General features: G+C 40.4%; 1 protein-coding gene across 2 annotated transcripts in view; it reads right to left on the reverse strand.

Moving 5' to 3' along the window:
• Positions 1-1,572: 1,572 nt before the first annotated feature.
• The window catches only part of plcb3 (phospholipase C, beta 3 (phosphatidylinositol-specific)), a 48,541-nt gene continuing 33,394 nt past the window's right edge, over positions 1,573-16,719 (reverse strand). Inside the window, exons 9-35 of one of the 2 annotated variants that reach the window (XM_034136528.1) lie at positions 16,524-16,690; positions 15,195-15,341; positions 14,390-14,547; positions 13,625-13,707; positions 13,346-13,430; positions 12,408-12,555; positions 12,133-12,234; positions 11,971-12,044; positions 11,783-11,879; positions 11,347-11,431; positions 11,036-11,160; positions 10,007-10,161; positions 9,764-9,925; positions 9,552-9,651; positions 8,997-9,101; positions 8,564-8,658; positions 8,279-8,420; positions 7,815-7,856; positions 7,587-7,696; positions 7,369-7,478; positions 7,012-7,047; positions 6,520-6,679; positions 6,217-6,293; positions 5,947-6,036; positions 5,762-5,819; positions 5,277-5,363; positions 1,573-3,853 (exon numbers count right to left, since the gene is read on the reverse strand). In XM_034136528.1, the coding sequence (XP_033992419.1) occupies positions 3,569-3,853; positions 5,277-5,363; positions 5,762-5,819; positions 5,947-6,036; positions 6,217-6,293; positions 6,520-6,679; positions 7,012-7,047; positions 7,369-7,478; positions 7,587-7,696; positions 7,815-7,856; positions 8,279-8,420; positions 8,564-8,658; positions 8,997-9,101; positions 9,552-9,651; positions 9,764-9,925; positions 10,007-10,161; positions 11,036-11,160; positions 11,347-11,431; positions 11,783-11,879; positions 11,971-12,044; positions 12,133-12,234; positions 12,408-12,555; positions 13,346-13,430; positions 13,625-13,707; positions 14,390-14,547; positions 15,195-15,341; positions 16,524-16,690 (3,085 nt within the window). In that variant the 3' untranslated portion in view covers positions 1,573-3,568. The remainder of the gene's footprint in view (positions 3,854-5,276; positions 5,364-5,761; positions 5,820-5,946; positions 6,037-6,216; positions 6,294-6,519; positions 6,680-7,011; positions 7,048-7,368; positions 7,479-7,586; positions 7,697-7,814; positions 7,857-8,278; positions 8,421-8,563; positions 8,659-8,996; positions 9,102-9,551; positions 9,652-9,763; positions 9,926-10,006; positions 10,162-11,035; positions 11,161-11,346; positions 11,432-11,782; positions 11,880-11,970; positions 12,045-12,132; positions 12,235-12,407; positions 12,556-13,345; positions 13,431-13,624; positions 13,708-14,389; positions 14,548-15,194; positions 15,342-16,523; positions 16,691-16,719) is intronic. The other variant, XM_034136530.1, reaches the window with a different exon arrangement.

Raw genomic sequence — 16,719 nt, forward strand, 5'->3', positions numbered from 1 at the left:
TAAATGAGTGAATTCAGCATAAAGAGGAGGTTAAAGCTCACATCGGACATGAAACATCCGGCTGCCTTCAGGTGGAAAGGGAACTAGCTAACGGCATTAGCAGAATTAACTTTCCTCTCTCTGTGTGTGTGTGTGTGTGTGTGTGTGTGGGGGGGGTGCGCTCAAGCAACACACCAAAGACCAATTTAGGCATGTATTCAAAAAAAGAGAACTGATGTCGGCCTTTTTAGTGTCATGGTTTACACTCAAAGACTCATAGTAAAGAAAATGTGGGACTATAAACGTTTTATTCAATAATTCAAGGTAACACGAGGGGTGGGTAATCGATTTACAATTGGACTTTTTAGAAGTTTAGTATTCCTTTAATTCTGCGACTGGTTGATAGGACTATGTGAACTGTGCACATGCTAATGATTTAGCATGCAGTGTGTTGTTAGGTAATTGCAGATAAATATTAAAAACAACAAAAATGCTAAAACTGTATTTCGCAAGGTTCATCACTATCAGTTGTAATTTAAAAATAAAACCTATTTATAAGTGTGACTTTAAGTTTAATTTCAATAAACAGCTAATGAAACAGTTAACTTGGGGATTTCAAGTCGTTTCCAGTTATTATTTGTAGTATTTTACCAATCAACCAAGGCATTACATTAAGCTATGTATAACTAATGACCTAGTATTAAAGCAGCTCGTTGACATTTCATTACAACATTATAGCCTTAGAGCTAACAGGGAAAAGATGAATCTGGTGTCAAACTCCCAAATGCCATTGCACCAATGAGTTTAGAACTATTAAGACACCATCTTTATCTTCCTAAACAAAATGTCCAAACAATTCATGTTGTTTGATCTACAAAGACACTCAACACCTCACGTTAAAGCCACTGGCTGCCAGGAAGAACCAACATGTATTTTTTTACAGTAGGGTCTAAAGATCGAACAACTTAAGCTATTTAAATCCTGATATGTGCTATCTCCTTTAAGAATGGTTGTTTCGATGTAACGGGAAAGAAGAACAAGCAACAAAAACAGAGATTGGTATAATTCAATCAAGCATGAAAAGAGCCTCTACTAAAACGGGTACATGGAACTAATGTACATATCTTATAAATGATTTTTTTTAAATATATGCTGCTGGACTTAGAACGGCTTGGTCCAACTCAACCCTTAAAGCAGACCACCTGCGAGGAATGTCTCGTCTTTTTTCTCCTTTTTTAGAAAATGGTGGCTGTTTCACCCGTTTAATATTCAGACTGTATACATTAGCTTCCAAAAATAGATAGCGGAGAATTGACATTCTGCATGCAGACAGGTAGAGGTGAACAGGCTGACAATCTTCTACTTTAAAAATGATTAGAGCTCAAAAGGTCAGCGTACATATTTAAAGAAAGTGCTCACACCAGCAGGATGTTGTTGTTGTTGTTGTCCTATACATCCTATACATACAATACAAACAATTTGATGCACTTTTTTTGGGCTCCAACATTTCTTGACCTGAAAAGCAGAGCTCTATGATTATTGTAAAAGATGCATTTTACACTGAACTGAATGAAAAAAACTACCACAAAAGAATACGTTGTTAAAATTCCATTTAAATAGATGTTAGTTTACAAAGACGTTTGTGTGGGGGGGGGGAAGACAGATAGACAGGCAGCCAGCGCTCGCTGAAGGATGGAGGACAGGAATCTCACCCAAAAACAATCTATCTTTGAGAAAAAGCAGAAATGATATTCTTCCCTTAGCCTTCCCCGACCTCTCCTGACCTTCATCCCTCTTCAGCACTTGTGGTCAGTAGTCAAATTCACATAAAACTAAACATTTACACGGAATACATGTACATAGAGTGCCATCATTATGCCCCTCAAAGCAGACAAGACAACAAAACAGAGTGGTATACAAGAAACAAAAATAGTCTTCAAAAATGGCTGAAATAAAGATTGAGGAAACTTTTAAAGTACCGTTTGTGCACTACAATCCTACATTCAATATTTGGCTTAAATGGACAAACTGGGGGAGCTGTGTGGGATTATTTTAAGACAGATTCACCCTTAAATAAAATATAACATAAGCTCTTCCCATGTCACTCTGGAGGTGAACGACTGTTACCTATAATATGATATATTAAGAGGTCACGCTTTGAATTTTGAGGCTTCAGTGAAGTTAAAGCAAAGAGCTGGGGCTTCTTACCACATTATAGAACAATTAAACAATTTGGTATATTGAGCAGATCTACAGAGCTGCAATAAGAACGCAAAAGACCACCCTCATTTGGTGATTCAGACCTCAAATACAGGCGCATTTTTACATGAAAACGTCATGATGCAGCTTTATATCCTCATCTGAAGAGTGCCTCCTACAGTGCCGATGCTTTTAAAGCATACTAGGATAGAGCAGATGTCACATCAAGGGATTAAGTTCTGAACGCACACACACACTCACTTTCAAATACCCTTGAAAAGTTTCGGCCATATTTGTAAAGTTATGGGATTGTGACAGATTGGATGGGATGAGGATTTTAAAGGCTTTTGGCCACTGAACCAATTAACTCTGAGTGTGTGTCCCACTGCATTTTTATAGACGCCTCATTACAAAATACAGTGTCATGCATGTGTGTGTGTGTGTGTGTGAAGTGTTACATCACTCAGGCCCTCCCTTTTTTCTCTCTCAAACAAACACATTCTTATCTAGACAGATGGATGAAAAACCTTGTCTGGATTCTGTTTGGAGGTTAGAGGTCAGAGACTTGATGCTAAACAATGCGACAGATGTGTGTGTGTGTGTGTGTGTGTGTGTGTGTGTGTGTGTGTGTGTGTGTGTCAGGGTACAGTGTAATAGGATGATCACGCTCCATGAATGAAAGGCGTTAAAATAAATAGCCAACGCTGCAGCTCCACTTGCTGGTCAGCTCCTGCCATTACAGTTAAAAACTAAACTTTTAAACCCTTTTGTTAAAATGTTGCCCTCTTTTACTCTGGAAAATGACCTCTCAGCGTTGTTTTAAAAAAATGTTATGTAGTACTTAAAGAACTCCATAGGCTTTGTTTTAAATAGTTCCTGATCTATTTCTAGGGAATAAGACCATTATGAATCTACTAACATCATATTACCATGAATTGCTTGGGTTAGCTGTATTTATTCTAAAAGGTTTCCCCTCAACAAAGTCATCTGTTTTCAAATCCTGCTCTTCTCTCTGCACAGTTTAAAGCTTTCAAAGTGTCAATAAAATGTGAATGTAAAGCTGGTTTCTAACTACAGTAAAGCTTACTGACCAGACCATTTCAATGATGCTAACACAAAAGGCATCAGACGATATGACATTAAAAGCCAAAGACATACACCGAAAAGTAAAAAAAGTCATGATTCTAATGAAATCTTCCAACAAAAAGACATGTGCATCTGACAAAAGCAGCAAAATAAAAAATGATATAGCTCTGTAGACACGAACATAACAGTCTGTAATAAAAAAAAGGAATAAAATTAGTAAATAATTAATATCATTACTATCCCACATTATAATCATTATAGACCCCAGTTGAATGTAAGCATTTGCTTTTTACACGTTATAGTTTTAACTGAACGACATCTCCGCCTCTGATAGGACAGGAGTGGACGAGGAAGTGGAATCAGCCAATGAGGCGGTGCTATTGTCCATGCTCCTGTTCCAGGGGCAGCGGTCGGGCGTGGAGCAGTTGGAGGGGGGGCCCGACCCGGGGCTGCCCTGGTTTGGAAAGGGCGAGTACAGGGCGTCTGTTCTCAGCCCTTTGTTGTGCAGCTCCACCTGGAGGTGCTGGCAGATCTCCTCCTGCAGGCGCTCATACTCCTGGTCCAGATCCTTCTCCAACTGAGACTGGAGCTACAAGAGAAACACAAAATACACCAAAATATTAAAAAATATATTCAAACATTTAATACTATGGTGTCCTATGGTCTTTGTAGGCAACATGACAAAATATATATATATGGACCCTGGGGAGGAGGATAATATTCCGGGGGGAAACGTAACATTTCTGATGAAATAGGCACATTTAAATACGGTTATTTATATAAACATAATTGAAATAGGGTTATTTATATGAATATAATTGAAATACGGTTAATTCTTTGTCTGTTTTGGCCGATCCAAGCCACCGTACTGGTTTAAAGAAGCTGTCGTGGCGTTTTAATCCGTTTCTACATTTAATAGCCACTTTCCTCTATCGGGGTTGTGGGTTATGACGCGCCTCTCTTTGCTTCCAAACTTTGTGGAGAGCGTTGTAGCGTTGAATCACATCAGATTTATTCTTTGATCAAGGCGGCATACAAGCATGAAGACAAACTTCCTCGCTTCAAATTAACTAAAAGTTCTCCGTATCAAAAAAGAACAAAAAGAACACGGTCAAAAGACTCACCGCTTCCCGTCTAATCACACACTCGGCTGTGTACCATTGTCATGCCATACATGTATATATAGACATGCACGTCATACCCGACAGCGCACATTTGACAGCAAATAAGTGACCCTTAAATTCATATCTTTTGAACCGTAGTGTGACTCACAAAAATAAATACAAAGACAAACATTCAAACCATAAAGATGAAAGGAAAATGGCTCCAACAGAAGCAACATGGTCGCTTGACAAATGAAAAGTTACTCAAAGTCGTTTTAATCTCAGATAACCTTCTATTTATTTGTTCTTGTTAATGTACAACCTTATTATTACCCCCACCCCCCCAGCTCCATAGTTATTCATTAACACCTATTGTACAATGACCCTGATGTGTTGTCGTACATCAATGTCAGTGTGAGTCGATGTGTTTTGCTCAGGGTTCGAGTTATAAACTGAGCTCTATGGGGGTCTTTAAAACTAACGCACACGCACACACACACACACACACACACACACACTCAAACACACACACAGCAGCAGCCCTTTACTTGCTACAAACTTAAATATGAAAAGGTTCAACTACGCACACACACACACACACACATCTCGGCTCGCGCAGCACGCTCACAGGCATAGATTGCGCAATAATGTATTGTATATTGTCATTCAAGAGATGCGTAGTTCTTTTGGAAAACATGTTTTTCTTTTAGCCTATTTACCTCGTTAACGTAAATAATACTCATTACATTGACACATGCATTATTTGTGATTAAAATAATGGTTGTTGGTAATGTATTAGCGACCCCCACAGATGTATGATTTCACTGCGTCCGTGGGAGCTCAGACCCCTCCTTATGGGAACTCAGCTCCCATTGGCTCCCACATAACTCGAACCCTGGTTTTGCTCACCAGAGGAAGTTCATCATCGATGTGTTGCAGCATCTCCCGGTGCCTCAGCATCAGCTTGTCCTGCCTCCTGGTCTGAGCCTCCTCCAGCTGAGGGGGGGGAGGAAATAAGAGAAGGAAGGGAGTAAGAAATAGGAAGGAAGGAAAGGGACAATGGGAGGTACATTGGATGGGTGTCAGATGGGGGAGAAAAGGTTGCAAGGAAAGTAGAAATGGAGAATGGACAGACGGGAGGAAGAGCAATATGTAAGAGGGGATTAAAAAAGAAAGGAAGAACGGAGGATAAAATAGGCGGATTAGGGAGGAAGGGAAAAGGAGATGATGCGTGTGAAGAGGGGAGTAAAGTTGATGACAAAGGCAGAAAAATGTACAATAAAGTAGATGAATGGCATTCCTCAAGGACTGTGTGTGACTGTGTGTGTGTGTGTGTGTGTATGTGTGTGTGTGTGTGTGTATGTGTGTGTGTGTGTGTGTGTGTGGCTTCTTACCCCGCCGATTAAAGAGACAGAATCCTGAATATGTTTCCTGTTGATCTCATTCAATTCCCTAGAGAGAGAAATAGGGAGAGGAAGAGCAGGGGCAAGGAATATTAAAAGAGATGTGAATAAAAAAATACTGTTCCGACTGCCTTCCAACATGAAATCAAATCTCTAATTCCAGACGAGCTCGTTACGTTTCTGCCTTGTCTTTGTCGCGGGTCTTGGCGTCGCTGATGCTGTTCTGTCGCTTCCTGTCCATGATCCTCTGGAGCTCTTTCTTCTCCCTGCAAGTACAATGGCATTACGTCCAACTGAAGACACATTGCAGTTACCAGAGGGGACTTTTCATGGGAACATTTTTGTGAATGTTATTCAAAAACAATGCTTGTGGCAAAACCAAAAGTCCCAATATGGCATTATGGAGAAAACTAAGACCTATTGATACCATAAGCAGCTGCACTTACTTCTCGCATGTCTCCTTGAGCTTTTTCAGCTGAGCTGCTTGGCATTCATTGGCCGTCTCCTTTAACTTCTTGAAGGCCTGAAAACAAACGGCAGCAGACGACCAGCTGTCAGAGAATCGCTGTGCAGGTGTGCCAAAGCGCCCCGTCGGTTTGTTTTTTAGAGGTCAGCTAATGAGGAGTGTTTGCATATTTAAGAATTCATGCAGGGGTGCTGTGTTATGCGAAGTGTGTCACCTTGAGCATGCAGAAGTATGCAAAGATTGGGGGAATGCAATGTGTGTGTGTGTGTGTGTGTGTGGTTACCTCCTGCAGGTGTGTTTGCTGCTTTTCCCGCTCCGGTAGGTGAAGCTGCTGTCGGAGTTTAAGGAGTTCTTGCATCTGCCACTCCCTCAGCTGGACCGACTGCTTCTCCAGCTCCTGATCCAGAGCGGTGAGCTCGCGCTGCACCGGCTCATTGGGCTCACTGAACACACAATGAACTCTGGTTAAACACACAGTATGTCATGTTCTGCCACTAGTTGCCTTCACCACCATTCTGGAGGTTTTGACCCGGAGCTGAATTATCTGCCGAGATCTTCTCCTCCCCAAAATATAGACCTTTGATTAAACCCGATAAGAAACAAATAATGAATGTGAGTTTCTCCAGTGCCTTACACAGCTTGTGTCTCTGATGATTTAAGATTCTGATGTACAATGACTTGAATCACTCATCTGGGTCAAATATACAGTTTAAAAAACAACCTAGATCGAAAAGGGTTTGTGAAAAATGTGGCTTTAAATTGGATAACAACTCACTTTATGACAGCTTCTTGCAGACGACACAGACACATGCTTAAAGGGAATAAGACCCCATTACAGAAGACCAAATAAAAAGGCACCGTTACCAGTTTAAATTACAGATCTTTGTTGGAAACATTTGGGTTAATGAAAGTACACAACAATTGAAATAACATTTGTGAACTCATTTAACACTGAAATATTAAATATTATACCCTTAAGGTCAGCCTATTTAGATCCATCTATCTTTATAATATCAATCTATTCTTATTTTTCATCCAATCTTTTTCTCCCGCCCTAATTTACGATATCATATTTGATCTACTGTTCTTTCTTCATACTGTTCATCCCATGAATTCATCCATCCATCCTTACTTTTTCCTGATGCTCCGTTTGAGGTGTTTCTCCATCTGACTGCGTCTCCTCTGGGTGTCAGACTGAAGCTGGCTGCTCCGACTCTTCTGCTCCTTACTCAGATTCCACACCTACAAACACACAGGGACATTTTAAATAATTTGTTTTGCCGAGGAAAATGACATCACACGGAAACATATAAATCATATGGATGGAAGTGCATGTTTCTGTGTGTGTACCTTTTTGAGGTGCTTCTTTCGGATCTCTTTGAGTTCTTTGCTCTGTTTCTTTTGGAGCTTCAAGTAGCCCTTCTGCTGCTTCAGCTCCTCTATAGACTGGACCTGGATGTCTGACAGAAAGAATTATAACCAATTATCATATCATTCAATTTGAATAATACTGACAAGTAGCCACCTGCTAGTTTGTCCAAGTGATGATAGGGAATGAATGTGCTGGTTTGACCTTACCTGCCAGAACAGTGGCTATGAGGTCCTCCTTTGGACTTTGTACTACACACACATGCAAAAAAAAGAGAAGGAGACGCACAGACAGAATGTGTGAAATGGATGATGGGAGAATGAACCAGGAACAAATCATTGTGCTTAATGCAACTAAGAAATTGCTAATAAAATTCCCCCTTGGAATTGTAAACACTAAAAAGCTTCCAATAAATGGGATGCATGATTTTCACAACACAGTGAGTGGATGTCTGTACTGTTAATGGTCTCTTAATAAATGATACCTGCAATCTAATGTAATACTGACAGTGGAAACACATTAATGGCGGTGAGTTAAACGTATCAATCATTGAAAGTGATACCAATCTAATGTATTACATTACCATAACACGCTTTCCTAAGTGCAGAGAAATGACAGGCGTGTGCGAGACAACATTTATCCTTGTGTATGAACAATGTTTAGAGGTCTCTACCCGGTGCAGGTAGTTTGAGGATGTCAGGGGCTTCGTCCAGTGGGAAGGGGGGAAGGCTGGAGAAGGGGGAGGGCAGTCCCCCGCCCTGAATGACCTCCCACTCCCCCTTGCTCTCGCGCTCTTTGGGCTGGTTGGGAATATGCTGGAAAAAAAGCGACAGGAAGATGAATTTGAGTGACAGCACACCGTTTGCAGATATTTAAAAAATGCATGGGGTTTTAGGGATTTTTCTTAACCACACACGTTTTGAATGATGTGCGAAGCATCAGGATGTTGTTGTCTTACCTCACTGTTGTCCTCTATGAGAACAGCCAGCTGAGTCTCCCTCTTGTGTAACTGACTGATGTGCTTAATGGGGTTGGTCAGAGCCTCTGCATACTCTGAGAAAAACACACACACACACAAACAAGGTTGTTACTATCATACACAACTGTGACATTATTCTTGAACATCAGCAAAGTTGTATGAAGTCTTTTATGGTAAATCAAGTCTTAAAATCAGGAAACTTTCATTAACTTTAATATTTCTAACGTGTTCCCTTTGATATTGTCTGAAACGTTTTTTAGCAGTAAAGCAGAAAAGTCAACACTGTCAGCTAGTAAAATCGTTCAAATAGATAGCAAAAAGTAATGGATGAACAGCTGGAATCTATATGAAAGTAGTGCCACTTTGGGGTGAAGGGACTGAAGTGTGTGTGTGTTGTTGATGTGGGTCTCACCCTGGTGTTCATTGGGGATGTAGTCCTGAGCCTCAGTGTAGACCAGCAGAGAGGGCAGGATGAGCGGCTGGTTCAGCTCACTCTTCAGATTAATGTAGTGGTAGCCTGGAGGGAAGGAGGAAGAAAAGAAAGACGAAAATAAATACATGACTACTCTCCATTGGTCCCGGAGAGGATAATGGACAGAAACACTGAGTGCAGAAATACAGGACATCGGCTTTGTAATAACAAGACTTTTCTATGGAAGTCTAAGAAAGAAAAATATCTGGTGATCCATTATGCAACAATCTAAAATCATGTTAGATGCTTTTCTTTAGGTGAGGTTTAATTTGTCCATGCATCTTAACAAGTTCATTCAGTTTGAAATCAACATCAGATATTCACCTATTTTCCACAAATATTCAATTAAACATGATTGTTTAAAGGAAAGGAATGACCCTGGCAAACCTTATTTTCACCCGTTCTTACTAAATTAAGAAAACAGATCACACGTTTTTTTCACATCACCTGCATCCATGTGTGTGTGCGTGTGCGTGTGTGTGTGTGTGTGCTGACCAGGTCTTATGGCTGACACAGGGAGGATTCGATGTCCAATAAACTTTCCATTTTCTTCAAACACCGCTATCCTCAGAGAGGCTAGTGTGGGGAGGACCACCTGCAAAGAGAAGAGGTGATGTCATTGGTGCAGTTAACCATCAGGAGTATAAAGACAGACAATGAAGGCTGACGGGACATTTCACATGACATCTGTATCCTAGTATGCGCACCTTATTAAACACAAACATGTCATCGTCCCACACGGGGTCCAGAGAGTTCCCATTGGATGTTTTGGTTCTGTACTTCCTCTTTGTATCAGCAGGAAGTCCAAATATGTCCACTTCCACATACACGCCCACCTTTTTATCAGTCAGAAACTGCCCTGAGATCACCTGGTGGAAATCCAACAAGTTAATTATAACAACTCTTAAAGAGAACTTGAATATCTGAATGATGGCATGTTTTGTCCTTACCCTAATTTTAACAGTATTAGCGACTATCCCATCCACTATGTTTTCTGTGAAAGGGTCAAACTGTTTGTCCGTCCTTCTCATGAACTCAGGTTTCAGCAGGTATCCGCTGTGGCCGTTGTACTCAAACACACCCATGTTCAGCTGCATAGGGAGGTCTGGAGGAGGAATGCAGAGAAAGGGGGGAAAGAGATGAGAGGCATCAAGAAAAGTTGGGAAGAGAGGGATTTACAGGGATGAAGACTAAGATGCTTTAGCCTGACCTCTCTGAGTAGGGAATTATTTATAAGGCTGAAGAAACTTTCAAAATACCACAGTATCTGCCAGCTACAGAAATAAAAACTTAAAAAATACCTTATTTATGGTTCTGTGGATACTTTGTACTTTGAGGGCCGAGCTCACATGTTAGGCCATCTCATGCTAAACTGCAAAATGACCCTCAGTAGAATGTGCTCAAACTAACAAGGTAGCATCAAATCACACTCAGCTTGTTTACATATTGTATTGTGCCTAACTTGTGGATTAAAACATATCAGGTATGAAATTAATCAGCAGAGGCTTTGGTGATAGACCAAACTTTTCAATGGATTTCAGTTTTTAATAATAATTATAATGCATGTTATTTGAAGGTGCCTTTCTTAACACCCAAGGACACTTTACAATTCATAAAATATTGGGAAAAAAGGTTAGCAACAGTAAAACCAGACGAAAAAACAAGACTGGAAAACAGCGTTATAGCAACCTGTCAATCACAAGTAAGCCCCGCCCTAAAGCAAACGCTGCTTTTTCATTTTTTTTTTTGTCAAAATGGGGCAATCATTTACAAACTTAACATCATGCTGTATTAAAGAATGAATGGCAATAGTGTTTCAGACCATAGACTCCTCCTAGGTAATAAGTCAAATGAGAAATACGGTCATTTCTCATAGACTTCTATAAAATCTGAATTATTTATATATATATAGAGTCATAAATGAGCACAATAGATATATCCAGGAAAAAGTTCAAGTAGGAGATATAAACGGGACTCACCGAGGGTCTGGAAGTTTAGCGCCACCATCTGGCAGCCGACGTTCCAGAAGAGCTGCGGCATGTAGTTGGAGCTGTCCACCCTCGTTCCTTTAGGGTAGATTCTGCTCAGCTGGTTCTTATTGTACCTGGAGGAGCGCTGTTAAGAACCAAACACTGTATACGTGGCATATGTGTTAGCAGACATCATTTTGTTCACGTTATTTTAAAGTCATATTTTTACTCCCTCACTACTTTCCATTCTAATGGACAAAATAGAGGCGTTTGAATTTCCTAAAATAAGTTGTCAAGAGGTAACAAGCCTTCAAGGATACTCTACAAACTTGATGGGGGAAGCCTTCAGGATGTCCATGCCTTTTGTTTCCACCAATGAGGACATTTCAAAGTACTTTCTTCTCTCTGGTGGACAGAAAGAGAGAGAAATAAGAGAAACAATTCATTCAGAAAAACCGACACTGGTTCAGAAATTGGTTAAAATAGTCAATGTGAGACAGGTCTGTATGACAAGATCAATAACCACAAATGACTTCACCTTCTTTCACTTCATATCTTTCTCATACACTTGTCTTTTTGTATCTCTGTAGTTGTTTTATCTCCTTGTAGATGTGTTGTGTCTCATTGTAGTTGCTCTATGTCTCTTTGAAGTTGTTTTACCCCTTTTCATAGTTCTCAATAGTTGTTTTGGTCTCTTTGGCATAGCTGGTAGGCCTGTTTAGTAATCTGTCCATGTACACACATCCACACACTTACTGTTTGCCACCTCAAAGCTCTTGAATTTGACAGGCTCGATGTAGTTGACAAGAGTGGACATCTCCTCTGTGGCGTTCACCTCACTGCTGGCTGTACCCTGAAGGAGGCAGATAGCACTGATCCATCAATCATCCAGTCACACAACACTTGAGCCCGTCACAACATCATCACCCGCTGGAGGCTCTTACCTCGTCAGAGTTGGGCTTCTTCAGGTCTGTCACCGGTTCGTCCTCCTCATCCTCCTCGCTTTCTCCCTCACCCCCTGAGACATGCAATACATACACTTTAGGCAAAACTTATGTCTGACTTAATAAAACTTAAATCCATCTGTACCTTCGTCTAGAACCCACCAAGGGATTTGCGTGGCTCAGAGTCTTTGACCATCCTCTCAGCTAGCTTTTCCTCTCCGTTAGTCAGCAGATGGCTTCCCTCGCCATCTGTCAGTGGGCCTTCTACACATTTAACAGGAAACTTGTAGTTTAGTGCAATACAAGTTTAAAGGAATAACGGTTATTTTAACCCCATTGTAAGCTTGTAAGATCCTATTCCTCAAAACACTCATTAGAGTCAGATAGGAGTGACATTAGAAGTGAAATCAGAGATGTAGGTAGTCGCCTGCTCTCACCGTTGTTGTGCGACGGTTGCTCCTCCAGCTCTCTGCGCCGTATGCTGCCGCTACTCGAGGGTCGGTGGTGCTGGTGCTTCTTCTTGTTTTTGATGAGAATCCTCCCCAGCAACTCCTGTGGGGTGGGGAGCGGCTGACCAGGGTCCAGCTGACCAAACACAAAAGACAACATGTAACATTTGGAAGAAGAATTAAGGTAAGTAGGGCTGTGTCAGTGATGTGGACCGGCAACATATTATACATAGTTGGTGTTAAGACACAAAAGTCACAGGGTCAAGCACAAACACTACTGTACAACTTTGTAAATAAAGTTAACAACCTTAAAACTGTTTAAATTAAGAACAGTTTAAGATTCTTAAAACTCGGATAATTGTGTTTAATTTCAAGTGTTTACACTCTGCCTTTTCAAATACTTTGGTAAAAAACTACATTAATTATACATTTTAATCTGCATGTATATAAACACATGAGGAAATGTTTACATATACTTTCTGTACTTCATTTTCGAACCCTGCTTATACTTTCTTAGAAAAACACTAGAATACAAATGAAAACATGCACAACTTTCTGCAAATACCCTTATGTACCCCTTTCACACATAGAAACATAGAAACCGATCACACAAAATGTTTTAATGATCAAATCTGGTACCAGGACCCTTGGTGTAAGGTTTTTTTTTAATACAGAGAAATGCATCACAAGTTGTGTCTCAGCAAAAAAATATCATCTGGGTATCACAAGCTGTTTCATCCTTTTGATGGTTTGTAAGTTGATTAACACCATGACTGTGGAGTCGAAGGACATGAGTGTGTTGAATCTTTCCTTAAGGAAATGTCAGTGACAAACCACTTCAAAAAAAGGCCTTAAAAGGATACCATAAATGAATGTATCCCACAAGGACATTGTTCATGTCAGATCTGCCTGGAAATCAGTCTTACCGGATATTTCTCCAGTGGATCGATGAGCAGGGCGTCTCCAAAGATGGTCCTGCAGTACTCTGCCATCTTGGCCTGCTGCTTAGCCCTGACAGAGCAAGAGACACGGGTTACTTTCTCATTTACTTTAACCCTTCAATTAAAACCCAAATTCCTCGCGATCATCAATTGCTATTATAACAGCCCAGATTTATTCTCGGCATCAAGGAAGACTGTTTAAAACTTCCAATAAATGCTTGAATATTGCATCTGGTTCTAGTGATATATACATGTGTCACTTACGAATCTACGTGGTTTTCAAAGGACAGGATGAGGGGGTACGCCGAGGTCTTGAAAGCACTCTCTGCTATCGCCTCGATCACCTCCTGCAGGCAGAAAGAATAAAACATTAAAAGCAGCTCTATACATTTTTTGCTTCAGTTCATTTTTGGCAAGAGGTCCCCATAATAATGTTTTATAGTTTTACTAGCAGAGGAGAAATCGCACCTCAGCATGTAAGTGCTTTATAAAGGGGAACATATAAGTCAATAAACTATCAAATAAACTAGACCCAATGTCTTTTTTTCTATTGAGGTTTTCCAATGAAGCTTTATATGTCTGTCCCCATATCATAAGAAAATATCTTTATATAGAATGCTAATTTAGAAATGAAATGTTATAATTAATAATTCATGGTATTTACAGTATTTTAACGCTTTTCCAAGTGCTCAAAGCGCTTTACATACATTATATTACATATATTAGACATGTAATTCATTGAATACTGTGGATAATACGCACAGGAGCAATTTTAGGGTGAAGTGTCTTGCCAAAGGACACAACGACATGCTGACTGCAGTGGCGGTCAAGGTGGGATTGAACCTGTATATCTGAAGTTAAGCGCACTAAACCACAGCCGCCCCAATTCCTGTTATGAATGAAAGCTGGAAGTGAACATTTAACACCCTTGTAAAATCCTGTATAGTACATATATATGAGAGCAAAGTCTCTTTAACGTTCAAACTCAAAAGGGAATAATCCTGTATAATAAATGAAAATCAATCCCACCTTAAAGGGGATCTCAGTGGTCATGGTGAAGCCGTGGGTGATGTAGGGCTCCTCGTCCTGCGGGCGGCCCTTCCAGCAGTCCAGCTCGATGCAGCGGCAGCCGGTCAGCAGCACCTGGCGGTACATCTCCACCGAGGAGAGGCCGGTCAGCTGACCCACTGCACACACACACACACAAAGGAAGGGCAAATGGTTTTATATATAAGATAGATATTCAAAGTTAGCGTTGATAAACTCAGGTAGGTACTAGACTGCATTTCTTGCAAGATAGCAACTAATCATTCTGGAGGTGTCTGCAAATTCACTTTTAAATCTGCTTTGAAATGACCTAAAATGCTGGCGAGAAAAGCTATTGATGGTGAAAAGGGTCGGGAATGAAGTCTCCTCTAATTCCATTAGAAAAACTGTAATCGTAATCACTGGGTACTTTGACTCTAGAAGAAAACATGACGCTCTTTCGATAGATGAACTCTTTTTTTGCAGAAATGTAAGAAACCATTGCAATGATTTTTGATATGATCATTGTAATATTGTTTTCTGAATTTAAGTTAATTATACCTGTGTAAAAATGTCTGAACTGGGGACACTGAACATTAAACAAAAATGTGCATTTAATGTCCCCATTGTCTGTCTCTTACTATAGAGTTGCTGTGCCTCATTTCTTTATTTTGTATCTTTCAAGGAGCAGTCCTGTAACATTTTGTCTGTACGTTTACTTCTTTGGAAAATGTTGAATATAAAAAAAAAAGCAAAAGAATGCAGCATCATACGTGCATGTTAGTTCTGAGGTGTGTATCTCTTTTACCTGTGAGGTATGTGTTGTGTGATGAGTTAATGAAGTAGTGAGACAGAGGCTGATTCATGTCGTCGATGATATCCAGCCTCTCTGGAGGAACGATGCTGTTTTCCTCTCCTCCCAGATACCGAGTGAAGGCCTGCAAACTGATCTGATCTGCATATGAGACAGAGAGAGGGGGAGAAGAATGAAACGTATTAACCTGTAGTTAGAAAAGGTCAAACTTGTTTGGTGCTCTGAAGATTTGAAGGGCAGAGACTGGAGGATACTATAATTAAGTGAAAAGGCTTCTGTTTCCTGACTTAAAGGGAGCTCCAGCTGAGTCTGAACACTGTGGGGCTGGATTCTTGATCACCTTACAGTTTTTGGCTTAACGGTGTCATAGCAGGGCAGCTAACGGCAGACAAGGCTGTGCAAGTTCCACAGTTTTTCTACAGTGTATCCACAGCAACACATGTCGAGAACATTTGATCAACATCGCAGCTGATTCCCACATTCTGGATGAGAACAGATATCTATTTCAGTGGATGTCTAAGGATTTAAGAAAAGGACAACCTGCTGCTTTAAAAGAACCAGGAATCAATCATACCAATAAACCTGTAATATTCTCAGTACTACTGCAGCTGGTAAACCCTGCTTTGGGACAAACAGATCAAAGAGGACACAGCTGCACGTACTCTGAACTCTTGTTTTGAACTCTTATTTACGTGACATGATTCTCTTTAAGTGTGGGTCTTTGATTCAGCAGCTAAATAAGGTCAGTGTATCCTGGACATTACCTTGGATGATCTTTGGGCAGCTAATTAAAGGTAAAAAAAACAGGACTGATTTATATTAGCAGCACTGTGTATTTTTATCGAATGGAACATTTGTATTCAAAGTCCAACGTCTTCTAAGGTCTTGTTTTATCAGTTTAATATGAAATAAAAAAGCAGGATATGTCGAAATAAGCTGAAAACTGTTTTGCTTTTTGGCATGAGAAATTACTTCAACAATCATTTATTTGGCCATAAGGTTATCGTTTGGTTGATTGATCTTTTCAGCTCTATTAATCACACAATGGAATTTCTACCAGGTTGTAAGCTATGTTTTTTACCAGTATCAAAAGCATGAACGCCCCCTGGATACCCAGAGGTGAAGACTCAAAAATCTCTGTTCCGTCAAATGCTGGTGCATGATGCAGAAAGAACATTTGATTGCAGCTGCAAATTCAGGTTTCTCTGTCAATATAGCCCATGTTGTCATAAATGAAGATCACATGTCTTATCTGCTCTGGATACAAGCATCTAAATGTCAGGAATGTGTACACATAAATAAAGAACTCTCAAAGTGACGTACCTCTCTCCAGCTGGCTGACGTTGGTCTCGTATTCCTCCATGATCTGTCGGACCTGCTCTCTCTTCAGGGGGGGGTACAGCACCTCGTTCAGTCGGGAGTCTCGCTGCCTGTGGTTAATGAATTCTATCAACTGGTCCAAAGAGATGAACGGCTTCCTCTTGGAGCCACTGCGAAAGAGAAAAGAGTGTGTGTGTGT

The sequence above is a fragment of the Trematomus bernacchii genome, unplaced genomic scaffold (assembly GCF_902827165.1).
Source record: "Trematomus bernacchii unplaced genomic scaffold, fTreBer1.1, whole genome shotgun sequence".
Taxonomy (NCBI): Eukaryota; Metazoa; Chordata; class Actinopteri; order Perciformes; family Nototheniidae; genus Trematomus; species Trematomus bernacchii.